The sequence below is a fragment of the Gymnogyps californianus genome, chromosome 1, assembly GCF_018139145.2.
Source record: "Gymnogyps californianus isolate 813 chromosome 1, ASM1813914v2, whole genome shotgun sequence".
Taxonomy (NCBI): Eukaryota; Metazoa; Chordata; class Aves; order Accipitriformes; family Cathartidae; genus Gymnogyps; species Gymnogyps californianus.
In genome coordinates, this window is record NC_059471.1 from 100,572,091 (window position 1) to 100,598,436 (window position 26,346).

General features: G+C 40.2%; 1 protein-coding gene across 5 annotated transcripts; it reads left to right on the forward strand.

Moving 5' to 3' along the window:
• The first annotated feature begins 527 nt into the window (after nucleotides 1-527).
• On the forward strand, nucleotides 528-25,297 carry VPS26C (VPS26 endosomal protein sorting factor C). Of its 5 annotated transcripts, none has more exons than XM_050902589.1 (8): nucleotides 528-584; nucleotides 8,354-8,497; nucleotides 9,792-9,941; nucleotides 13,299-13,379; nucleotides 15,822-15,896; nucleotides 22,097-22,247; nucleotides 22,583-22,735; nucleotides 24,409-25,297. In XM_050902589.1, the coding sequence occupies exons 1-8, from the start codon at nucleotides 528-530 to the stop codon at nucleotides 24,489-24,491; spliced, it is 894 nt and encodes a 297-aa protein (XP_050758546.1). In that variant the 3' UTR covers nucleotides 24,492-25,297. The 5 variants fall into 5 exon arrangements, with proteins under 5 accessions (XP_050758546.1, XP_050758553.1, XP_050758557.1 ...); XM_050902596.1 differs by having other exon boundaries at nucleotides 528-569; XM_050902606.1 differs by lacking the exon at nucleotides 528-584 and adding an exon at nucleotides 3,660-3,724.
• The last annotated feature ends 1,049 nt before the right edge of the window (nucleotides 25,298-26,346 follow it).

Consider the following 26,346-nt stretch of genomic DNA (forward strand, 5'->3'; position numbering starts at 1 on the left):
GCGCGCGCGCGCCACTCCGAGGCAACGGCTGCGCACGCGCGAGACCCCGTCCCCCGGGCTCGACCGTTACGGCTGAGCCGCCCTGCGCATGCTCCACCTCCCCGCGACCGCCGCCTACGCGTCCCATCAGGCCAGGCGGCGCCCCCTGGCCTGCAGCAGGCCCTGCCGGCGCTCCAAGCACGCCGGGAGCTGTAGTTCCCGGGGCGTGTTGCGTCACCAGCTTCTCGGCTCCACCCGCCTCCGCCCCCGCAGCGGCGGAAAGGCGCCGACATGCCCGGCGGGACAGGCCCTACCCCCCTCCGCCCCCCCCCCATTGCTATGACTACCAGGAAGCGGGCGGAGCCGACCGGGAAGCGGAGTCACCAGCTGAGAAATGACGCCACTAGAGACCCGGATGTTCATGGGACAGACCCCACCCACCCCCCTCTGCCCCCGCCGGCGGAAGCGGGTGGCTGGGGAAAGACTCCCTCCCTGCGGGCCTCGTCACGTGACAGCGCGCCGCCACGTGACAGCGCGCGGCGGTCGCGATGGGCACCGCGCTGGACATCAAGATCAAGCGGGCCAACAAGGTCTACCGCTGCGGGGTGAGTGCGGCCGCGCGCCGGCCCTAGCGCGCGGGCGGCCCCGCCCTCCCGCCCAACGGCCCCAGCCGACGCCCGCGCCAGCTGGCCCCCTGGCGCTCGGCCCCAGCCCCGCGGAGAGCCCGGCGCCGTTGCTGCGGGTCCCCGGCTCGGCTTGAGGCCGTCGCCGCGGGGCCCGTCTGCCCGCCCGGTGCCGTGCCCTGCCTCCTGGTTTTCCGCTGGGACTTGCCGGTAGCCCGGGAACGTCCCGACTGCTCTGAGGCAGCGGGGCGCTTCAGTGGAAGGCGGAATAATTCGCCGCCTTCTGTCTCTCCCTTAGTAGTGACGGCTGTCTGCTTCGCGCCGCTCTTTGCCGTGGTGATGGGGCTGCGGCACGGCTTGCGGGCTGTTGCTGCCATCGTGCTGGGGGAAGCATCACCTCTGCCCCTGCTCAGAGCTTTCCCTCTCCACCACCTCTGCCTTCCCCGTGGCTCCCCCTTAGGTCCCTACCGAGGACGCCACGGGCTCCCGCTGGCCTGTAGCAAAGCGGTGCTCAGCTCCGGCACGTATTTGGGATTAAGGCCTGCTTTTTGTCCTTCCCTTTTCCGCTAGCTAGCATGGCGATGCCGCGGGAGTACGGCTAACCTGTCTCTGGGGAGGGCGGCAGGGCTTCAGAAGGGAAGGAAGGAGCGAGGCCCCCTGAGACATGACGATTTGGAGTTCACCTATAGGATAGCGTCGCTTCAGTTGTTTATACTTCTGTGTTACAGCAGGACTGATGCTTTGATACAGTGTGCAGGTGCAGCCAGTTGCTGTTACAGAGTCTTGTTCCATTTCTGTGCTCTGCAAGAAACCTGAAAGTGTCTTAAGATGTCGTTTGTACCTGATAGTACTTTATCTAAGAGGAGATTTCCTTAGGCAAGAGCAGATCTAATTTTTTGTTCACTGGCCAGGAGTCTGATTTCTTAACTTTTTTCACTGATGTAGTTGATAGCGATAAAGTGATTGTGCATACTGTAACTTTTGCAGCTACTTGAAAAAATGCTGTGCCTTTTTTCATTGTTGAAGACTTCAAGTGCAGTTAGAAAAAAAAATCACCTGGCACATGTTTTCGAGATTTATTTTTATCGCTGTTTTTCTAGAAATATTGTATTGTTTAAGCAGAAGTTTTCAGGTCTCTCTTTTGGTTTGTTTTTTTTTTTTTTTTTTGCTATCCAGCCAGACACTTGTGTTATAACACTCCTTTTCACACACAGCTTTCCCATACATTAGTAGTTTGGCTGTTACAGCGTATAAAGCATGTTTCAATTTATTGAATGTTTTTAATGCTGGAAAACTGCTTTAAATGGATTTCAATGGAAGGGTATACAGCATCTGTTCTGCAATTGTCAAATCATCTAGAGAACAACTTTCATAAAGCTAAATTATCAGTTTGTGAACAACATATCCCTTTAGGTATGGTGTCATAGTGGTAAAGACTACTTTCTGTATCTCATTTTTGCATTGTTTTGCTAATGCACGTTATTAGAAGGATCTTATTTATTTCAGTATCATAATGCTGTGCCCGTTTTCTGTTTCTTCACTTGGCTTGCTTTATATCACTCTAAATGGGATTCTTTTTTTTTTTTTAATACAGGAAAGGGATATTTCTTCTGTCTTTAAGATGAAATTAAATAAGATATTTATGGTTAGTAAATCTGTCAGTATTGTTTGTTTGCTCCCACTTTAGCTCCATGTGAAAAGATTTATAATTTTAGTTCATTAACTAGGCCTGAAATTTGGAGGTCTGAGTGATGTGAAAACACAATGATGAAAGAGCTGTACACTAGAAGTACAATATGAATTTTTAATAGAAATTTCCTAGGCACAGAAAGGAATTACAAATCTCTGTTTAGTTAGGCATGGAATGTATGCAGGTTTGTGGGGGTTTTTTTTTAGAAATTTACTGATTGTTTTATACATCAGTGACGGTAGCTATGCTAATAATACCTTTGGTCTATGGCAACTTTCATCCCAAAATATGCTTGCATCAACACTACTTGAAAATGAAGGGATTCCTTTAGTAAAGGCAATAGTTCATCCCAATGTATATGTCTAGCTATTCATTTGAAGGCAATCAGGATACTGTGGCTAGATTTGATCTTTTGTTTTCTGAACTTATTTAAAGCTGCATTTGGATATGGAAGATGATGATGTCTAAATTATGCACTGGTAGAATAGTCTTTTAGTTATGCCTATTATATTATAATAGCACAAAAAATTGCTAAAACGTTACTGAGCTTTCTAAGTCATAATTTGCCCAAGACCATGATTAATCCAGCATAGCTCCGCAATGCCACTCACCTCCCTAGCCATTTAATTTCTGACACCTTTCTTGTGCTGACAGTATTGGCTATGCAGTAAGCCAGATCAGGGAAATGGATAGTATTTGGTTGGCGTGACACTCAAAAAAAGTAAATAATAATAATTAAAAAATCGATCTGTTGAATCATGGACATCCTTTTTTGTTTTTCTTATGAATGTCTTCTCAAGTAGAGTAGAACAGAGAATGTTTAACAATCAGTATCAGAATGGTCTTGTGCTGGATGGCCTACAGAAGAGAGATTAGACATAGTGGAGCAGCTCCAACAGAGCAGGAAATTGGACAAACAAAATAAAGTGGGGTGGATGAAGAACAGTCTAAAGGATCTCAGCCTGTGATTTTTAGGTGGTAGTAGACCAAAGAACTGGTAATGGCAATGGCTGCTCATTCTTCCATTCAAGCTCTGTTTTTGTACCTCTTGAGAGTGCGTAGTCCAGGTGAAATATTCAGGGAATTTTAGCAATCAGCATCTCTCGATCTGTTGCGTGTACGTCAACCAGCATCTTTACAGCTGTTGAATATATTTGCTGTACATCTTTATTCCCTCCAAGAGGGAAGGGGTGAGGGGAAACAGATATAGGAGAGACCCATATTTAACAAGTAACTGTTCTGAGAATCTCTTAATGGTAAATTCCGTACTGAATAAGGCCCCGAAGGTGCGGGAGTTTTTAATATAAACTTCTGGGGAAGAACTCTGAAAGTTAACAAACTTACCTTTAATTTTATTGCAGAACTGAATTTGAGTCTTCTTAGGGAAAAATATTGTTGAAAGTACACATGAGAAGGCTGGTGAGTGGAGAAGGTAAGGGTGTGTCTAAAGCAAATAGCTGACCAGGAAAATTAAGGCTGAATAACTTCTTTTTTGCTTTTTTGTAAGGTCAGAGTGATGCGTATATTTCATTATAGGCTTTCCCCGTCAGGCCGAGATCTTTAAAATTTCTCTTTTGGTGCTGAAATATCATATAACAGAACCTTCAAATACTGTTCCCTGTTGTCTTGGGTTGGGTCAGACTACTTCTCATCCTGGTACAGTGACCTTGATTATACTAAATCCAGCTGAATTCAAGCATTTTTCATTGTTGCAAAGCAATCTCCTATGCCAAGTGGAAGTCACTTCACTTCCTATAACTTTCTTTAGTTCTAGGTAGTTGAGTAGGCAACTATTTTGTTCTTTTAAGTTCTTTGCTTCTGCGTTGACTGTTCTTTTTTAATTGGGAGAAATTAGACACAAAATTTGTAAAATAGTCATGCATCATGCAAGCCTGAGATTGTGTTCCTGCTTTTAAAAAGGAAGTTGGTTAAAATAACGTGCTGTGATAAACAGTAAGCAATTTCTGTATTCATTAGTTCTAATCATCAGAAACTGGAGGAACTAAGGAAACAAAGACTTTATTTTGTCCGGACTTCAATTTGCGAAAAGCTGGCTTAAACAGAGTACTTTAAATTGTGAGTAAAAAACAAGTTTGCCGCTTCTTGGACCAAAAGAGTAATAGCATTGTTTAAAAAAAAAAAAAAGTTAGAGGGAATTTAAGAATGAAAAGACAATAAAATGGATTCTAATAGCATGTCCTATAATAGCAAAATAAGGCTTATTGCAGCAAAACTGTGTTTAAGTTCCTAGGAACAGAAGATCTGTGTTCAGGAGACTTTGGGGTTTTTTTAATTGGATGGAGAATTCTTGAGCCATTGAGGCTCATTTAATAAACTCTGGAATGCTAGAAGAATGAGGGGACAGGCACAGCTAATGATGCGTTTTATGTAGAAAACCTAAACAGGATGACTGGAGTAACTGTGGCAGTTAGTCTGAGATTGATAATTAAAAGAATTCTAGGCTGAAAGGCCTGAAGAATGCATTGTACAAAGAAACGTGCCATAGTTAATGTCAGCCAAGACTTTTATTGACAAGTGAGTCCAAAATATACTTAAGTCAGAATTTGCCCATAAGAAAGCCTTTTACTTTTTCTAAAAAACCAAACTAATTAGTAAATCTGAGCATTGAGGTTTTAAAGCATCTAATGACTAGTTAGTTGGGTCTAGCAGACTTCTGCTATTGCATGTGGTCAGTTTCTTTCTAAATAATCAGAAGAATATGTAGTTAAGATTTGCAGGTGGCTTGCGTAGAGGAATAGATGTGGAAGAAAATGATCAAGAATATTTAGTAAATGTGGCTTATGTGAACTTAATGTGAATTTTTAAATTGCCAAATGTTTGCCCTTTGTCCTAAAAGTGAATGTCTGTGATGTGGAAAGTGGAATCTAAAAGGAATCTAAGGCGTCTTTTTGGTAACCAGCTGACCGTGGACTTCCATTCTACCAAAATAATGAAAAGCTTAATCCATAGATGTATAGCGGATATCAAATGGAACTAGAGAAATGTTAGGCATTTCTGTATGGCATTAGGTAAGATGTCCTCTGCTGTTGTCAACACCTCAAGAAGTGTGATGACAGATTTCAAGTGGTCTTGAAAACCTGCCTTGTGGTTTGATTGCTATTTTTTCAGAGCTACCTTGCATTTGGAAAAAAAAAAAAAATAGGCTGATTTTTCTTATCAGGGATGCTGTCAAGTGATTAGATAGAATCTGAAAATACATAATATCTAGCTAAAATGATTTTTCTAGCTCCTTATGTAGCAAACGGACCTGACAGTGTAAACAGTCAGGTTGGAATTAGTATATAAGTTATTATACATAGTGTATAGTGTATATATATAGTGTAATAGTATACTACTACACTAGAAGTAATTTTCCCAACAATTTATGGGACAGTATAGTGTGTACTTTGATCCTTCCAGTCTTTACGTAAGTTTATAGATACAGAATAGCTGTCTAGTTCAGTCACAAGTCTAGATGTGACTTAGGACTCTCGAAATGAGATCCTGTGATGCTTGTTATGCACCATTTCATGTTATTGATTGAAGATCATTCCGAATTGTCCTCAGCCAGACTTGGGTAACACTGCTCCACAACTAGAGAAACAAGGGATTGTGCTGCTGGATCAGATGAAGCAGGTGTTCATCTTAGTTGTGACTTTGAAAGTGACTGAAACTTCGAAAGTGTCAGTCTTCCTGGCATTTTCATGTACATATCTGAATGGTAAGGAACTGACAACAGAAAGCTAAAAAGACTGTTTGGGATCATTAACCTGGGACAGTCTTCTCACAAAGATGTTTTGTTTGCAGTTTAGCGTATGTACCTCACTTCTCTGTCTGCTTCACATAATACGCTGGCCTTCCTGTGGATGGATACTCTGTTTAGATGAATAATTCTGTGTAGAACTGTATTAGCTTATTTCCATCTTGCAAAGTTTTGTCATCACATGGTGAAGCCATGAGGAGTTCCTAGTAAGGGAGAAGGTAAAAAGTGAGTAAAAGTGAGTGAGAGCAACTGATGGTAAGTTACTACATTGTAGTACATGGGGATTAATTCCAGAGGTGTCTTTCTCTACACCTTTAGTTTTGTGGTGTTAAAGGTAAATGAACCCCTTTTGATATGGACTGAAAACAGTACTAGTTTAGTATTAAGTGATGCCACGTAACTTTTACAGATGGTACATGTTTGCAAATGGTTTGCAAAAGTAAAGTTTTCTCATAAATTGTGTGCTAACTATAAGTATTTGCACATCTTGGTAAGCTTATGTTCTTTGATTTGTACTTTTTAAAAGGACAGGTATACTGACAGCTTTGTATTTAGAGTGGACCCTGGTTTTACACAAAAAAGGACAAAGTAGCTCTTCTCCAGAAAAGACATAGCTGACTTCCCCCCCCATCAAACAGAAATACAATCTGATTGCATATAAACAGTTTAAGTAAATATTACAGCATCTTTTTCATGATACTTCCCTCTCCCCCACACTGGTGACCTTTAAAAGTTTTTGTTAGAAAATTGTTTTGAGGTGTGTTTTCATTTCTTAAGAGACATTGAATGTTATAAGAAAAATTCATATTTAACTTCAAGTCATTCTTCTCCTTTCTGCCCCAAATACATACACTCTTATTGTGTGAAAGTATGTAGGCAATAGCTCTGGAATAGGTTGTTGCTATGTGGTGGGAGACTGTTCTCATTTATTAAAGCAGTTCATGTGTTCAGGATTGTCCTTGCTTCTTATAGTTCAGCTGTACTCATTTTTCAAAGCAATAACCTAGTTGCTTGTACTAATTAAAGCCTGTTAGCAAAGCAGTACAGTATTTAGGTCAGCTTTTCTTCACTGTCCTTTTGTGCTTGTGCCTCCTGTTCCTGGCATTTTCCAATTGCTGCAGGTCCTCTTTTCAGACTTGCAGTGTGTCAGCCTTCGTTGTGATGCTTGATGTTGTACTGCTGTCCTGTTCTGCTTTAAACCGCCTGACCCATTTTCTATATTGTCATCCTGTACCACTAGTAAAGACAAAAGGCTGGCAAAATTCAAATAGCGTCTGTCAGAGATGTACATAACTAGACTGGTTTTAACTGGTCGAGTGTCGAGTAGGCAGTCTGAATTATTCTTTGGTTGGAGTGATCTGTAGTTTGGTGTCTAGTTTGCAAGTCTGGTGAAGGTGCAGAGAGCTTTACCATCGAGCAGAGGAGAAGGTTAGCCCCAAGAAACTTCCTTCAGGTTCTCAAATCACTTGCTGCTGTTTCCAGATGTGTATGAAGGTTTGACGTGGAACTCTGGATTGGAGTGGATTCTCTGTTGTAGGAGAGGGGAAGGATAAATAATGGGGTATGTAAAATGAACTGTGTGTTGCTCTCCTGCAGTTAATCTTTTTCTCAGTGTTAGAACTTCTAAGTTGATACTTCCAAGATGCAGTGTTCTTGTGCAAATACAATTTTGTAGACAAAACATTCTTAATGGGGTAAGTGATGCATCTCTTGAGTCATACAGCTTGTGCCTTCGATTCAGATACACTTTTAAACTATTTCCCATGTAGCATGGAATTTGCTTGTGTAGCAGAACAACTATTTATTTATTTAAAATCTGTTCCACTCTGCTCTTGAGGTGAGTCTTATCCTCAGCTTGGCCATTACTTTTACAGTTATGCCTTCTCTTCCATCTGCCATGACTGACTGTCCCACTCTTCATGTAAAAATTCCTCCTGGGATTTCATTCTAACATATGAAATGGAACTTGTCTATTACCAACTGACCTGATAGTTGTTTATGAGGATATTTTTCATCTTCCTGGAGAGGAAGATCTTGAAACTTTGGAAAGAAATTGAAGCTCAGATTAGTACTTCTGCAAGGAGGAGAAGAATATTTTTAAAGAAAACAAACTAGAAGTACAGAGGTCTCTTCCTCACATTGCTTTCATTATCAGTATTTGTCTTTTCTGACAAGGTTAGACTGTTCTCTGGGAACAGTTTTCTTGAGTTTGAAAATCAGTTAGCACGTTGTCTGAGTAACAGCTACAGAAGAAATTTATTTAGACAAATGTTTTCATGTTGTCTTTTCTCCTCTTAGGAAGTTCTTTCTGGAGTCGTGGTCATAACAAGTAAGGACACAGTCCAGCACCAAGGTATCTCATTAACAATGGAAGGATCAGTAAATCTGCAGCTTAGTGCCAAAAGTGTGGGTGTGTTCGAAGCTTTCTATAACTCTGTCAAGGTAAGACCTGTGCAGGTTAATATTTTTAGCACAAAACCTTTGTCTCTGTTCTCAAATTAAATCTTTCCTTAATGGCTCTCGGGTAGTTATAGCAGCTCATGGTATGTAAGTGATAGAAAGCAGAGAAATGCTCAACATTATCTAGTGATATATGATGACATTTTGGGGGAGGACCTTGCACGGATTGGAGAGTTTTCTTTAGGGCTGAAATACAGTAACATAAATAGTATGGTTACTGGATGATGCATTGAAGGACCACGATTTAAAGAAAAATAATAAATTGTGTGATTTTTTTTTTTTTTTTTTTTTTTTTAAGTGACTGGGTTTAATTGGACTTTTGTGCCATATCAGTCACTATCACAATAGTTTCTGTGGAGGCCATTGAGGTTGTGTTTTACTAGGCGTGATACAGCATCTGCACAGATTCTTCTGTGGAGTATGAGGCTGTGCACAGACTGTTTGACTGTGGAGCTCCTGGAAGGCCTCTGTACTGCTCTCCAGGTTTGGAAGTGTGGGGTTTGGAATCTAGCAGGGCAAGTTATCTCAGGCTCCACATGAGCATGGCTGTACTGATTGAAGCAAGGCTGGCTCTGTCTAGAGGCAGTATAGCTACATTTGCAGAACAGTTTGCTTAAGTTAGGATAGCCTCAGTGCAGGGCCTTTTAAGGTCTTCATTTGTGTCATAGTTAGTTTGTTTACAGTATGAATAATCTGCCAATGAATGATTGAAAAACAGAAAAAACAGTAGAAGCAATAGATTTTCTTATTCCTGTCTAGTAGAGGGAAAATAATAGTAAAACTCCAGAGAGAAGTGTAATCTTCCAGCGGGCTTTCCCAGTCGAATCATAGTTAACCATTGTTCCAGTGAGAGACTAGCCCTAAAGATAGATCTTTAGGGTGGGAAAGGGCTGGAGAGAAGGTAGGAGGGAATAGCTAACTGCTCAACTGGCACACATACTTATTGATTCCTGCTGCTACTATTAAGGGTCATAATTTAGAAAATGGAACTCCACTTTCCAAAGAGCTTGAGACTCTGCTGTTTAGCTTTCTAAATATGTTTGGTCATTAGTATGGTACAACCATAAAAATAGATCACAAATTGTTTTCTTGAGGAAAGCCTTCTTAATATTTCTTTTCATTCATTGTAAGACTGGAGAGCTGTGTGTCGTGAAGAAATACCCGAGTTTCTGGAAATTCAGGAAGTCCGTTAGAGTTTTGGGGATGTTGTTGGTTCTTAAAAAGGTGGGGCTGTCACTCTGCTTCAACCTAAACCTCTTAAAATTTATCTTTTCAGCCTATTCAAATTATTAACAGCACTATTGAAATGGTAAAACCAGGGAAACTTCCCAGTGGCAAGACAGAAATTCCATTTGAATTTCCATTGCATGTGAAGGGGAACAAAGTTCTGTATGAGACATATCATGGTGTCTTTGTTAATATTCAGGTAAGGCAGTCATATCTGTAAAGAAAATCTGAACTTCTGTTATCTGCAGAATGTATTCTAAAGCATCTCTTATTCCATGGAAGCAGAGGATAAAGTTTTGTGATAAAGTTTTCTTTTCGTTGAGCAATGTTTTCTTTTCTCAATTTGAAGAATGAGCAGAAAGTTAGAGATCCTTTGAAGTAAGTATCTTTTAAGCTTCACTTTATTAATATAGCATTCTTCTGTTGTGTGCTGTATTTTCTAGATGTAACTTAAGATTAAAAATCATGATACATGTTAACCTTTTAAGTATTAGTTTGTAGGTAGTTTCTAGTTGCCTTTTTCTGTTCCAGTTTCTAGAAGTCAACACTTTCCACAGGTGGTAACACTTCTTAAATGTGGCAAAGGAACCATCCTGAGATCTCAGAATCCCATCGATATAATGTTGCTTTTAAAAAATTGTTGTGATGTCTGTTCCCTTTTCTTTTCCAGCAAGTTTAAGCTTTTCATTGGAAATAGTTGATGGTAATGAAAGTGATCAGATGTAACATGGGATGTACAAGAAAGAATTAAAAGCATACTGGAAAGAGGGGCTTTGGGTTGAGAAAGGATAAAACGTATTTGCCATGCTTGTTAAATCTTGTACAGTTCTTTTATGGGGTGATGTTTTCATCTAGTTCTGATTTTATTGTGAAAGAAGTTGCATTTACCATTTTTTAGATAACCTATATAGTAGTACATACCCAGATACAAGTGTGTGTATTGTTAACCTAGTACCAGTGAGACTTTGTTAGCATAGTAGACAACCAATCACTGCTAATAATACTTAAATATTAAAAATGAAGTGTACTGACTTACCAGATTCATTTTAAGACACAGGGATAAATCCTACAGGAACAAAGCTACCTAGTGTTCAGAGTCTGTTTTCCTGCATTCATTTGAGAAGCATCCTCTAACTAGAGGAAATCTTTCCATCACTTATTGTTTCAGGCCTTCCATATGGAGTAAATCGTTAAACGATGATGGCATAAACAGAACAGTAGCAAGACATCTTGCCTGAAATACTTTGTCAGAACTACTGTAACATATACCTGATCCCTCCTTATGTTGTAGACAACTACATCCTTTCCCTTCATGAAAGAAGATTGCACCACAGTGTCCTTTTGTTCAAAACAATTGTGGCTATGTAATTTCATAATGAAGACTCAAACCAAAGTGTTGAGAGCTTGTAGCATCTTCAAAAACATGAATTGTTTGCTTTCCTGTGGAGATAAGCAGTAACATTTCCTGCCCAAATCTGCACGTACTGCATGCTTGTAACAGAATCTTGTGGAAACACAATTTTGAAATTTGACCTTTTTTGGTTAAAAATTGTCTTACCATAGGTGGATTCATTTGTTTGGGTTTGGTTTGGTTTTTTTGAGGGAAAGTCTTTCTTCAGCCATCTCTTGAATGTCAATATTGTGTTAGACAATGCTGTTTCTTACTGAGGAGTGCTTTTTGGTTTGGGTGGGTTTTTTTTTCTTCAAGGAAAAAGTTGAAGGAGCCACTTAAATGCAAAAATTTTCAGACCAGTGCTGATGAAGAATCACTGGGTTGTAGAAGTTATTTTTGGTTCCCCCCCACACACACACTTGTAGCTGACTGATGAGAGTATTGGCTTTGATGACACGGTATAAAACTGTTAGCTATTTAGCTGAGCTGGAAGTCTTATATTAGAGTCTGGGATTTAAAAAAACCCTGACAAACAAACCAAAAACCCACAAAAAAACCTCCCCACCTACTAGCCTATCAGAGGTACTAAAAGAAAAATTCACTTGTTGTTTGTCTACATTCAGATTTTTTTTTTAAGTACTTCCCATATCTTTTTTCAGTCTTGGCTTTCTTCCTAATGTAACATCTGTTGTTTGTGGTAGGTATGTCAAAAATGGTGCAAAACTGGTTGAGTTGCTTTCCATAATCCAGATAACTTGCCTATGATCAATATCCGTTGTTTTAAGGTATACTTTAATGGTGAATATTTGTTTTGTTTTTTCATTCCCTCCTATCTACGTAGCTTCTCTTTACGGGCTGGGGATAAAATGTAATTAAAAGGTTAATCATTAGATTTCAGCCAACCTTTGAGAGTCCTGCTTTCCTGAAGAGGAAAATGCAGTGCTGAGGTGCTGTTTAAGAAATGCTTCCTAGACCTCTGTCTAAGTCCTGTGCAGTTTAAAAGCAAGCCTCTATTTCTTGATCTAGGTATTAGTATTTTAGCTGGGAGTTCAGTATCAAGATTTAAATCTCTGTTCTCATGCAGACACCTTCTAATGAGACACTGATGGGGAAGCTGTGGGCCAAATTGCAAGGCCTGTGTAGTCGTGCTGCCTCACGACACTGCACTGTGTTCCCTGGTCTGAGTGAAGTGTAGTGCAGTAATAGAAGGTTTGCTCAACAGCGATCAACTTCAGTTGAAACCATAGTCTGTGATGGGGAAGGATACGCTCCCTGGTCTCGTTCTTGCACGCATATTCAGGTTATGTGCAGAGAGACACCATGAACTAGAAGTTACGAAGCTGAGTCCCTAGTCTGAGTGCACCCTTTTTTGCCAATTCCTCATCTGTAAAGAGGGAATTAAAAACAAACAAAACAACAAAAAAACCCACCCCAACAAATTCCCTGTCTTGTAAGGACATTGAAAGGCTATGTCATAGATGCTGAAGTGTATGATTACTGTGATAACCAAGGTCATACTATTTTTCAGTCACTGGTTTATGGCTCCCTTTTTAGGGGGAAAAAAGGGAGGAAATTGGCAGCGAGTTTTTGAACAGTGAACAGCAAAATTAACCTTTGCCTGACTTCGCTGCACGCTGCTGCTTTAAGTTCAGCTATATGGTTAAAGACAGTTCTCCATTAAATATGCATATAACTGTTACGACTGTTAAATTCAATCTTACAATAAATTTAAAATTAGAGGGGCTGTGAATATATCTTACTGATAATCACTTATCCAAAGTATGGTGAAAAGCAATACCGTAATCAGTCTTAACTGAATGTAATTTGGGTGCTGAAGCTGTACAAGAATACTACTCTCTGTCAGTGAATTAGTCCCTCAATCTCATAGGTTGTTACATAACACAGAAGATATGGAAAGCATTTGCAAATGACTATGGGACTGTAAACACAAAGAAAAATCAGCTTTCATTTGGAGCATCTAAAATCATTGTATACCTCTAATCTCCTTCCCCTCTCCCCATCACTGGTTTTAAACGATGCTTTAAATATTAATAACAGTAACATTCTGCACAATATGCAATAAAAAAAATGAAAAGTTAAGAGAGAGAGAGGAAATCTTAACCAAGGCTCTCTTCTTTTTCTCTGCCATCCTATTCTTGCCAGTATACCCTACGGTGTGATATGCGACGTTCTCTGCTAGCAAAAGACCTAACTAAGACTTGTGAATTCATTGTCCACTCACTGGTAAGTGTGGTTTGTATTAACTATACAAAGTGAGATTTATATTTTTTTCCACTTTAAGGGAAGTTTGGCGGTAAGGTTAGAAAACCAAGTGAAACCATGTAATTTGTAATAGCAACACATGGGATATGTATGAGTAAAGGAAGCTAGCCTCAAAACAAAAACATCCAGAAGAGCTAGGGTGTCAGTTGCTTCTGATTAGAATAACACATCTGTCTTTTCATTTAAAGAAAATAGTACAAAGAGGATTTGGATTATAAGATGTTTTTATACTGCACTGAGTTTATTCTCTTATTCATCCTTTCAGTTCTGAAACAATAGTGTGGTTAGATAAATATTATGGTGTTCTTCTAAACACTGTTTCAGATTATCTGAGCGTTTCTTAGCCAAAGCTTCCAGGCACTCACAATGCCTGTCCTAGAAATGGGAGTTTCTTGGTGAAGAGAAAATATCTGATTTCTGTTCTTCATATGACTAATTATGATTTAGAGCCCTGACTCAAAGTATCAAAGCTGGGACTGCATCAAGTTGGAAATGAGAAGCTTGTCAGCTTAATAACCTTTGCTATTAAGTAAGCCCATGGTTGGCAATATGCTAAGATAACTAGGTTAACAAATATCCACATCCTGCAGTTAACAACATGGAGACAGCCTTCCTCCTCTGGAGACATCATTGTGGGATGAGATTTGACTGTCTCACAAGAAATGCTTTGCTGCTTGTTATTTGAAGTTCCTATATCAGATTGGTTTTTAGTTTCTATTGACTTGTACACATGTCCAGAGCATTTGATGTCAGTACAGACTGTTCCGGCCTAATTAAGTATCTCTTCTTCCACCCACAACTTGCTAGAACATACTGTTTGTATCATTCCTTTGAACTCTAACAGGACGGTAAAGTATTAGACTCTTTTGTCTTCCTTATGAATAATGGTGGAAATATGTTCTTTTAGTTCTATAGTACCTTTTTTAAAGATTTAGTGCCTTTTTTAAAGATTTAGCTAGGTGGTATAAAGAAGTTTCCTGTTGGTAAGATTTCATTATTTTCTAAAATATATTATGCTACATTTTATTGGTCCATTATTACATTATAAGTAAGCCACACTTGTCAAAATAGTGAACAAATTACATATTATGCAGTCTCCTGGTTTTATTTCTTGTTCCCACTACAGCACTTCTTAGATCACAAGTCAGTAAATCATGAATCTCTCAGTCAGGGTGAATTAATGAGGTTTTACTGAACATATAATTCTCGCTGTCAGTGCTCAATGTACCATTTCCCTTAACCTTATTCTTTGCCAGAATTTGTCATTTATGGGAAAATACAGTCAATCTTTTGCTAATATCTTCCATCTTGCAGCTGGGCAGCAGAAGCTATTTTGAATTCTTAAGTAGGGAGGGTAGATCCTAACTAAGAGTTCAAGTTAAGCCCATTGGTGGTGGTGTGCTCTGCCAACTCCCAGTTACGTACAGTTGGGTCTGTCATAATTGATGCTGTGCTGGCCACTTATTCTAAATATGTAGGGAAAAGACAGTGCACCTCACTGAGATAAGGATGGAGAGAGAGGTCGGTGAATGGTAAGTGAAGCTTGCCTTCCTGATGCATGTAATAATGTGCCCCCAAAATTGCTTCTTCAGTGTGGAAAGCTAACCAGGACCAAGTTTTGTTTATTTTACAGTTAAAGAAGCTGGAATGCTAAGCCCATTAAATGAACGCTACACTAGATTCCATCAGCTGAGGATCTCCTGGTAATATGAGGATGGCTTAGGAGACCTGAGCTGTTATTGAAAGGGCAGCAGAAAGAGTTCAGAGTGCTCAGAGATAAGAAGAGGGAGGGAGAGTTTATAAAACATATTTGAAGCAATGGAGCAAGTTCATTTATAATCTCCCCCTCTCTCCCCTGCCCAAATTTACTGAGTATTAATAATGAAAGGAAACATTGCAAGTGACATATAAAATGTAATTATTCGTAAATACAGAAATGTGAAATTTAACTTTTTTCTGTAGCATACCACATGCTTCAGATAGGTAGTGTATTTCTTCTTTTCCAGGTGGTTTAGAGTATTCAACCACATGTTTGGGGTTTTTTTTTCCTTTTTTTTTTTTTCCCAGTGTAAGTAGAGCTTATGCCAAAAACTTACAAATGGAGAGCTTGTTGTGGTTTATTGCAATGGCAAACACAAAGTAACCAAACATTGACACAGTTCTGTTTCTACAATTCAGATTTGTGATGTATTGTGACTTGTATTTAGACAATATTGTAATGTTATTTAATAACAAAGGCAGGAAATCTCAGGTTTTTAATTACAGAGATGCATACTTTCAATATGAAGACGGTCCTGAAAACTAACACATCCAACAGTTGCTTGACTTTGTTGTCTTTTTTAATATTCTCTGTGCATGTTTTGTAAATCGTAGTTTACCGTTTAACTCTTTCATTACTTGTAGTCACAGAAAGGGAAACTGATGCCAAGCCCAGTAGACTTCACAATTACTCCTGAAACTTTGCAAAATGTTAAAGAGGTAAGGGTTTTCTTTTTTATTTTAAACTTAATGCTTGTGTGATTCTGAGTGAGAACAAGAGAGGAATGATTAAATGCTGCCTTGCAGATAATCAACTCTTCTTTTTTTTTTTTCCTTCCCTTTTCTCCTTTTTTACTTTTGTAAGCAATAAAGTGATTCTGCCTGATCTCTTGTGATAGTGGTGACTAATGTAAGGTGGAACTTTGTTCAGTAATGGTTAAACATTTTTATCATTTTTCTGAGTGAAAGATGGCAGTGAAGCAAGGGAAAACATTCTATACCACGTGTAGCCAAGATCCTTTAAAATGTATATTTTGATCCTTGGTTATGCCTTTTTTTACAGCCCCATGTGGCTTTGGGAAGCCTGTGTGAACAGTAGTAGCTGTCTTGGTCATTTACCCTTCTGAACACTGGTTTCTGTTTGTCCACTGAAACCTGTGTTCTGTTTTTCCAGATTTTCCTGTTGTGCTCTTTTTGTTAATAAGACTACTTTCCTGCTTGTTGCAGGGAGTGATTTAGATGACTTAAAGAATCACCATCAAAGGTATTAGCAAAAGTGATTTTAATGTGAATTTGTAAAAGTGCCACTTAACAAAGTTCGATGTCAAGGTTCACTCTATTACTTACTATGTGGAAGAAACATACAAAGGAAAATCAAGTTACAATCGATTTAGAATGATTTACACAGAGACTGGAGAGGGTAAGGGAGACCCTCCTGTTGAGTCACGAGGTTCAGAATCGACCCTCTTGCTTTCTAAACTCCTGATGGATCTTAGTTGCAGCTAGATCCAATCTTAGTCTCAGACTTGGACAACGGTTTATGCCTAATAGAAGGGATACAGAGGGTAAGGAAAATCTCCCATTAAATTACTATGCCAGTTTGTTGGGGATGAGTGATTATGGATCCTACATGACTTTGAGGTAGCAGCAATTTAAGACTTATTAACACTGTTACGGTAAATCACAAGATTAGGTTATATGATTTTTAACAATACTTAATCATCAGCCAATTACCAGAGTGATTTAATAAAGTTTGCTATCAGCACTACAAAGTTTCCTAAATCAAATCGCTCGCGCGCGTACACACGCACACGCGGATACAGAGGTTAACCTATGATCAAGATCTTTCTCTCTTGGCCAGTTGTAGTAAATTATTGGTACCAAATGATCTTTAAAACCTCGTGAAATCTAATTGTAGTGAATTACTCACTATTCTCCTTCGTCAGCATTTGTCAGCAGACGATCTTTGACCCCTTCTTCTTTGTCGGCATCTATCAGCAGACGATCTTTGAAATCCTCGCAAAATCTACTCTTTGAAATCCTCGCAAAATCTACCCTGAGGGGCATCCCAACTCAGGGGGAGATATTAGGTCACACTGCCTGCTGCGATCCCAGAGAGCTGAAAGGGTCGCACTTAGGATCGCTATTTATAGGATCGCGAGATGATTGACTTTGGTCAGTATATTTCCATTCTGGCCATAATTCTTGTCAGGTAATTCTGGCACCCTCCAAGGCGGGCCGTGATCCAAGCAGCAGGAGTTTCAGGTATGGTTCCAGGCAACAGGAGTTTCAGGTACAGTTAGGGAGTGTCTAATTGTCCTAACTTACTGTACCGTAGCCAGGATAAAGTACCACATTATCCCAACTTATTGTACTTGTATCCAAAACAAGAACACAATGTTGGCTGGTCGCAACGTGGCCCGGGAGGGGCTGCACCACCACACTGCTTTAGGTCTCCCTTCTGCATCCCCAATTTGTCTTCCATTGCTCTTAGTCCCAGACTTCTGAATTTAGACCTACTCTTCCACTTGTTTCTCAAAACAGACCTCTTTATCAGCTATTTGGTTGTTTCATGCTATTGTTGACCTTATTCTACATATTCACAGAATTGTTGTGGTAGGAAGGGACTTCTGGAGATTGGTTAGTTCAGCCCCTGTGCTCAGAGCAGACTCATCTAGAGCAGGTTACTCAGGGCCATGTGTAGTCAAGTTTTCAGTATCTCAAAGGATGCAGACTTGCAACCACTCAGCAATTTTACAGTGTCTGACCACCCTCACAGGATTAAAAAATAAATAAAAATTTAAAAGTAATTTCCTTTATTTAGATTTGTTCCCATAGCCTCTTGTCCTTTCACTAGATACCACTGAGAGGAGTCTGACTCCATCTTCTTTACTCCTTCCCATCAGGTATTTATACATATTGATAAGATCCCCCTGAGCCTTCTGTTCTGCAACGTGAACAATCCCAGCTCTCAGCCTCTTCTTGTATGTCACATGCTCTTAACCATCTTCATGGCCAAATCCAGCAAAGGCTGGACTTGCTCCAGTAAGTCTGTTTCTTGTACTGGGAAGTCCTGAATTGGACACACTATCCCCAGTTTTGTCTCACCAGTGCTGAAAAGATGGGGAGAATCGCCTCCTTCAGCCTGTTGGCAACACTTTCTAATGCAGCTCAGGATGCTGTAGGCCCAATTGTCCAGCCTGTTGAGGTCCCTGTGAAGGGCAGCGCAACTATCTGGTTCACCAACCACTCCTTCCAATTTTGTATTATCTGCAGACTTGCTGAAGACGCGCTCTGTCCCATCATCCAAGCCATCATTGAAGATGTGAAGTAAGATTGGCTCCAATACTGACCCCAGTCACTGGTGTACACCACTAGTGACTGGCCTTCAGTGGACTTTGGGCTACTGATCACAAGCCTTTAAGTCCAGCAGTTCAGGCTGTTCTCAGTCCACCTCAGTGTCTAATCTGTACATCTAGTCTGTACTCCATGAGTTTGTCAGTGAGGTTGTTAGGAGAAACAGTATAAAAACAGTGCTGAAGTCAACATAAACAGTATCCACTGCTCTCTGCTTGTCCACCAAGCTAGTCATTTCATCATAGAAGGCTATCAGGTTGGTTAAGCATGATTTCACTTTCATAAATCCATGCTGACTGCTTCCAATCACTTTCTTGTCCTTTATATGTTTGAAAATGGCTTCTGGGGTTATTTGCTCCATCGCTTTCCAAGGGATTGAAGCAAGGCTGATGAGCCTATAGTTCCTTGGATCTTCCTAACTGAAAAGTGACATTTACTATCTTCTATTCCTCAGGAACCTTCTTAATTCATGACAGCCTTTCAAAGATAATCAAGATTGGCCTCATGGCAACATGGGTCAGCTTCCTCAGCACTTGTGGGTGCGTCCCATCAGGTCCCATGGACTTGAGCACATCCAGTCTGTTTAAATGTTCTCTAACCTGTTCCTCCTCTACCAAGGGTAATTCTTCCTTGCTCCAGACTTTCCCTGTGGTTGCAGGGGCCTGGGATTCCTGAAGGCAAATCTTACCAGTAAAGTCCGAGGCAGAGAAGACATTAAGTACCTCTGTCTTTTTAACATCTTTTGTCACTAGATGCCCTGCCATATTCAGTAGCAAGCTGACATTTACCTTCATCTTCCTTTTGCAGCTGGTAGACTTGTAGATGCCCCTTTTTGTTGCCCTTCATGTCTCTTGATTTAACTCCAGGTGGGCTTTGGCTTTCCCAAAACCATCCCTGCACACTCGGATAGTGTCTTTATGTTCCTCCTGAGTCACCTGATCCTACTTCCATCTTTTGTATACTTCTTTTTTATTATTTTATCAATAGTATCTTGTTCATCCATGCAGGTCTCTCCCTACCTTTGCTTGACTTTCTGCCTGTTGGAATAGACCATTCTTGAGTGTGGAGGAGGCGATTCTAGAAAACGAACCAGCTGTCATGGCTGAACTCTAAATCCAGCTGAGTTAGAGGATGAGCAGGTTGTGTTCAGCAGCCTCTCGTGTCTCTGGAGACTGCTGCACACTGAAAGCATACGTTTTTCCAAATATAAGGATATAATAACTGTTCTTGGTGGTAAAATTACTTTTGAGACTACTACTAAATACTAAGCTCTCAGCAGTCTGCTCTTCCTATGAACCATGTTTCCATATAAATTATATTGTTTCTTCTTTCTCTTCTGTATCTTGATACTCATTGGCTTAGCAAAGACTCAGTGGCATGCATCATGAAGTCCTGTCCATTAAAAGCTCTTTCTTAAGTTTAATAGCAGACCCTGTGCCTTTCTCTATTTCAAGTGTATAACCACACAAGTAGGTTCTGAAACTTCTGACATCTCTGATCCAGCAGATCTTGGTATTTAATTGTGGAGCTGTCTAAAGAATGGTATTGAATGTGTATGGTAGCCCAAGCAGTGGCCTTGCCTTTTTTTTTTTTTTTTTTTTTTTTAATTCCTCTCCCTGTCTCAGAAGAATGTATGGGTCTGAAGTGACTACCTGGTGGACAGGTAGAAAAAGTCACCGTTTTGGTATATTTAAAATATTAAAATTTCAATTCTCTGCTTGTCTAGACAATTTCTGGTAGACTACTAGAAGACTGATAAGAGGTTTGCAGTAGCCAAGCAAAGCATAAAGAGTTTAGATGAAAAACCAGGATAGATTTGCTTGTATGTTCTTCATTCTCATTTTGGGGAATTATGAGATAGAGTGTAAATGATAGGTCCTATGAGAGAAGACCTAGCTAGGATTAAAATATGAAGAGTACTGACGAGAGTAGTAAGGCTCTAGGGGAAATATACCTTTAAAAAACCAAGTCTTTGTAGACTAGGATTGAAGAAAATGGCCTCGAGTTCTTGTTCTGCAAGTTCCTTTTATCTCTGTCTCTTAGGTTCCTGACGACTATACTTTGGGGGATAGCTATATGATGTTCCCTATGAAGCAGGGAAGTAAGTCTGTGTTTACTAATAGTGGTGATGAGAAGAACCTGCTAGGGATCATACAATAAAAAAGCATTTTACTAAGACATTATTAGGACTCAATATTTCATAGGGTGGTTTTGTCAGGCATGTAACTTCTGTTATTTAAGTTAGGAGAAGATAACCAAGTGAGGTCACATTTACTAAACACATGAAAATTCCTCTCTTTTTATTTCCCCCAAAGATTTGTTTTGAGTGGAACAGCTAAATTCTGCAGAGGTGTTGGGTATCTGAGTGAAACAGTCTAAACAGTAGCTGAGGAGAACTTTTCTGCCATTGCTACTGGCAGCCAGGACTAAGAAGCAAAACAGACAGATTGGGAGGAAAAAAGTTTGCGACAAGAGAGTTGGTTTGGAAGAAGGGAAAATCAGTTACATGGGCAAGGAAATGCGACGCCACAAGCAAGTGTGAACAGATGGTTGGAAGGTAGGGGCTAACATCAAAGATGTCAATAACAAAAAATTAAGGAGGGAGAGAAGAGTAAGGCTTGCAAAAGAAGGGGAAGGTTAGAGCAGGATGCTCAAAGCGTTTGAAGAAAGTTGGATGGTGAAGATACGAGCTGAAGATGTGGGTAGAAAACTTGACTGCTTCAGTATGCCTCCTGCCAGCCTTGAAATGTAACTGGAGCTTCTGGCCTACGAGTTTCTCTGCTGCCAGAGAGTACCTGTGATGCCGGCTGGCCCGAAAAAGCGGAGGGCAGGGGAAGCAAAACCCCCGCTTTGGTCTTTTATGGTAACTGATTTATAGACTGTCATCCTCAATCACCTAGTCTTACTGCTCCTTCCTTAACAGCAAGCATGCTTCCTACTTTTTAAGAAAATTTTAAAAGTTAAGTGTGATCCCGTATTCAAATTAAGCTCTTTATTAATTGTCCTTAATTGGTGTCTTGGTACATAAGCAGTATGCTACATCTTGCATTAAATGAAGACTGTTAAATGCCTGTCTTCCCTCCCAGTAGCGGCCACGAGAGAGAAATTTAAAAAGGTGGGAAAATCACTGAAATGATAGACTACATTGTAATCCGTAACAAAATGGGACCAGAATGCAGTTCTCTAGAGCACCGCCAGCTGATTTAACTTGACCATCCTGTTAGTTCCTGCCAGCCCACCTCCTTCACCATGCGGTTCCCAACTTCTGGATTAATTGTAATAGCCAAGTTTTGCTGGTTCATCCCAGGAAAAATGCTCCTGTGGATGGAATGAGTAGGGGGATGCATGTCAGGGTGGAGGGTAGTAAGAGATATCTTAATGCATCTGCATAAGGATGCATATTTAAAGAGTTATTTAAGTTACTTGAGGCACTTCTGAATTTTTGAGTTCTTAACTTTGCAACTTTTTGGGATTTCCTATATACTTTGATAACTGTCTTTTCTGTAAGGTATATTTTTCTTAGTCTGCTCTTACAGTTGTGTTTCCCCCCCCCATCTTTTCAGAGAGCTTCACTTCCAAAATTTCTCATCAGAGGTCATCTCAGTTCTACAAACTGTATCATTACACAGCCACTAACAGGGGAGCTGGTAGTGGAGAATGCAGAGGCTGCAGTCAAAAGTATTGAGCTGCAGTTAGTACGCGTGGAAACCTGTGGTAAGTTTCTCTGTAACGGAATGTGTATAGACTGCAGTAATTACCACTTGCACACTTTCAGCTTAAATACGAAAGACTGTCAAAAGCCATACAATTAAAAAGACTTGTAAAAAATTGTTTTGCACTTCAGGTGGAGCAGTCCAAACGTTAATTTAAATAACTAACTGATCCCTAACTCCGAGTGCTCATATGAAAACTTGCAGGTCAAAGGGCAAAATGTTTTGCCCACACATACCTCCCTCCCAACCCCGGTGTATCTTTTAAATTTTGGCCACTGCCTTCTCTTCTCTCTTTCCCTTCCCCTCCTCTCCCTCTGAATTTCCCGCTTTCATCAGGGTGCGCGGAAGGTTACGCCAGAGATGCCACAGAGATACAGAATATTCAGATTGCTGATGGGGATGTCTGCAGGGGCCTACCAATTCCTATCTACATGGTGTTTCCCAGGTTGTTCACCTGCCCTACCCTGGAAACAACAAACTTCAAAGTTGGTAAGTGTGTAGGAGTTTATGCTGAGATAAGGACTTTCATCTGAGATAAGTTTCCAGTTTCACTTCAGCTTCTGGCAGGTAACGGGATAAATCGCTGTCAGCACTGCAAGAAGAACCAATATCTTCTGCATCCGTCTCTTTCCCTGTAGAGGTTTCCTGAAGAGGACTGCAGTCTGCTGTATTTCATAAAAACTGAGAAAATACAGCCCAAATACTTCTAACGAAAAACAGTTGTGCAACTATTAAGCTACTTCTGACTAATAGAATTATATGGTAAAGAGCCAGGAGAAGCAGTGTACTGGCAGGTGATTCTTTTTCTGCCAAAAAATTACGTGTGATTAAACACTTGAGTAATAGTCCAAGAATAAAATGCCAAGATGATCCCTTCCTTCCCTTCATCACCAGTGAGAATCCCTCTTTCCATTCCTTCTCCTTTTTGTTTCCCATGCTCCTGCTGCACAGACTCAGAAGCAGAAGTTAGGCTGTATGTGATTCTCCTTTTCTTGATCTACACCAGCTGCTGCTTCCTGCTTATTGTTGCCAAAATCCAATATTTTCCTTAACAAACACCTGAAATTTAGGATTTTCCTCCACTTGTTCAAATAATTACTGCAAAAATTCTCTTTGCTAGCCTGTTTTTCTTCCCGTCATCCTGCCAGAACCTGTTGGTTGTTCTTTTTTTAACTTTTATTGTATCAGATTGAAGCTAAAAGTCCCTTCCCAGCTGCAGCCCCTCCTACTTTTCTGCTGTGTGTCTTGGACAAATGTGCACAACTCGTTTTTCAGCTTTGCCTGCCTGTTTATCTGTTCCCCCAAGAGCATTTTTGCACCTGATGTGTACAGTGATTTTTTCCCCAAAATAATATTCTTCTCTTTTTGCCATTTCTAGCAATTTGAATAGTAATTTACAGTGACGAATGGCTACTGTTAGTGTAGTATCTACTTTTGTTTATAAGAACAGTCTTAATATAGTTATCAAGATTCTAAAAAGACAATTATTTTCAGTTTTATTTTGATCTCTGGTTCCCTTCATTTATTAACTCTACCTGACTTTGTATTCTGTCTCCATTTAGGATTGATTATAGATCCATTACTGATTTTGGTTTTGAACAACACAGTATAGTATCTAAAGAGTGGATTTTCTTTTGAAAATTTTTTTTCATAGCTTGCAGGTATATTGTATTTTGGTGTTTAATTTCATAAGGCCATACATAATGCAGGATTCTAAGGCTATGTTACATGCTGATGGCAGGGGAGGAGTCTGTTCCCTAACTCTTGCACTTACGTGCATCTAAACAATGGATGTTGGTGTGAGGCGTCTTTCCCCAAACGTTTTAATCTTAGATGTCTGAGCTCTGCCTGTTGTCCAGAAGACTGTATGTCATAGTTTTTCAGTGATATGGAAATGAATCCAGAGGAATCCCAAAGATTAGAACGAGCCAAGGTTCTCTAGGAACGGTCCAAGGTCTGGGATGCCTATGGTGAGGTTCTGCCTGGAGTTCATCCCTGCCACGGGAAAATCCAGGGCATTGAAACAGCTTGGAAGAGCCCTGTGAAGTGCTGTGTCTGAGAGCAGGAACTGCTTGCCTCTCATCTGACTGCTACCATGCCGACTCATACGGAACTCGTTTGTTTGTGTTTGTTTGTTTGTTTTTTTCCCCCGCTTCTTCCAGAGTTCGAAGTTAACATTGTTGTCCTTCTGCACGATGATCATCTCATCACAGAGAACTTCCCGCTGAAGCTCTGCAGGATGTAAATAGCCAGAGGAGAATCACTTCGGGATTTACTGAAAAAGGACAAAATTCTTCAGGCGCAAAGTGAAATTTTATCCATGTCTTATTTTAACTGAGAACACATCACTTCCTTCTCCCTGCTGGTAGTTCTTGTGCTTTCAGTTCTCTCTACATCTTGCTAAGACTTTGCCCGCCTTGCGATAGCCTACATGGATGTATCTATCCAGCCAGCCTTGTCACGTGTCTTTCTGACTTCAACCACCATGTTTTCTGCAATTTTTCTCAGACAAATCCTGAAGGAATGATCCTGTATATTTCTACAACTTGTAGAAATATGTCTGAGTTTCTTTCCTTATTTCATTTTGTAATACTTGTTCCAAAGTCCTTTAAAGACCTCTTAAACCTAGTAAGTCCTGTTATACATGGTATATATATACTGGGGGGAGGGTATGGGACTTGTAATATAATACTGAATAGTGTCTTTGAAGGTATAATAAATGGTGCTACAACAATGCACGGTGGTGGTGTGGGATGAGTATCGCAAGATGAATGTGAAATAAGTGATGTGAAATAACACCAAGTGTGTTTTGGTCAAATGGGGAATATGAGTCTGTAGTGGAGGAACGCTTAGAACTGAAGTTGTTGTTTTGTGTGTGGTTTTTCCCTGGGTTCTTCCCTGGATTAGAAAAACAATGCCCTTAAGTTATCATCTTTGTGATTTGTGTAAAATAGCACTGAAAAAGAAGATCAGTCCAAAGTTTTTAGTTTGAGAATATACTTATTCTTTGCATTATACCATCTTCCCTTTATGATAGTTCTACAGCTCAGTTCTGAGGTGAAAAAAAGTGTCTGTCATGACAAACAGCACCACTGAATTGTTGCAGACCAGCCTCTGCCGGTGGTGGAGAAACTGCATTAAAAACTTCTATGCCATGGCACCTTGTGCCTTCAGGACATGACTTGTCGTTATATGAATAACCATTCCAAGGGAGACAGTCACTCTTTTGTTAACATTGTCACTTGTTTGACTTAAAGTATAAATGTAAATGCCAGGAAAGGAATAACTTAAGGTAAATACACTAAAGTGTTTGTAACTATACATCTTAAAGGAACTATATAGGAAAACTATGTCAGCAAGAAATAACCTTCCCAACACAAACAGGTGGTAGATTTTGATGTTGTTTTAAGTTAACACAACAGCCACAATTTCATTCTAATTGTGAATTTTCCATATGCTATTATGTGGGGTGGAGGTAGGCTATATAATACTTTAAAGTGTAAGTGTAAAGATGACAACCTGAAAAGACAGAATTAAGAAAACTGCCAAAAATAGTTTCCTTTAGCTTTATCCAGCAGCATTGCCAAGCAGGAAAATGGAATTCTAGGTTTGGCCCTGGTTCTCTATCATCTGTATTTTAGGAATAAATATCTGAAATTCTTATTTCAATGTCTTACAACAGTCTTGTGGGGGAAAAAAAAAAGCAGCTATTTACTAGAACTTAACACTTCGCTAAGATCAGGAAATTGTACAGGATAACTTTTGGAAAACGAAAGCCACTTTCTAGTTTACATGCTGTTATAAGAGTGCCACCTGCTGCTCAAAGTGGCACGGTCACCTCCCACCGTCAAGAGTTATTTGGAAAGATGGGACTGGCCTTCATCCTGCCTCGGCCCCAGCATCCAGAGTCGATCAGCTCCAGCCTGCTCAGCTGCCCCTCTCCCTGTACAGTAATGGCCCGGGGCGGGGCTGGGGGCTGTCTGCTCTAAGGCTTCCTTTTTACAGGTGTGAATGAACCATCTCTGGAAACCACCAAAATCCTTCCAGCTTATGGGAGTCAGGGAAGAGAAAAGGAACAGAGATCAAAAACCATCCTGCTT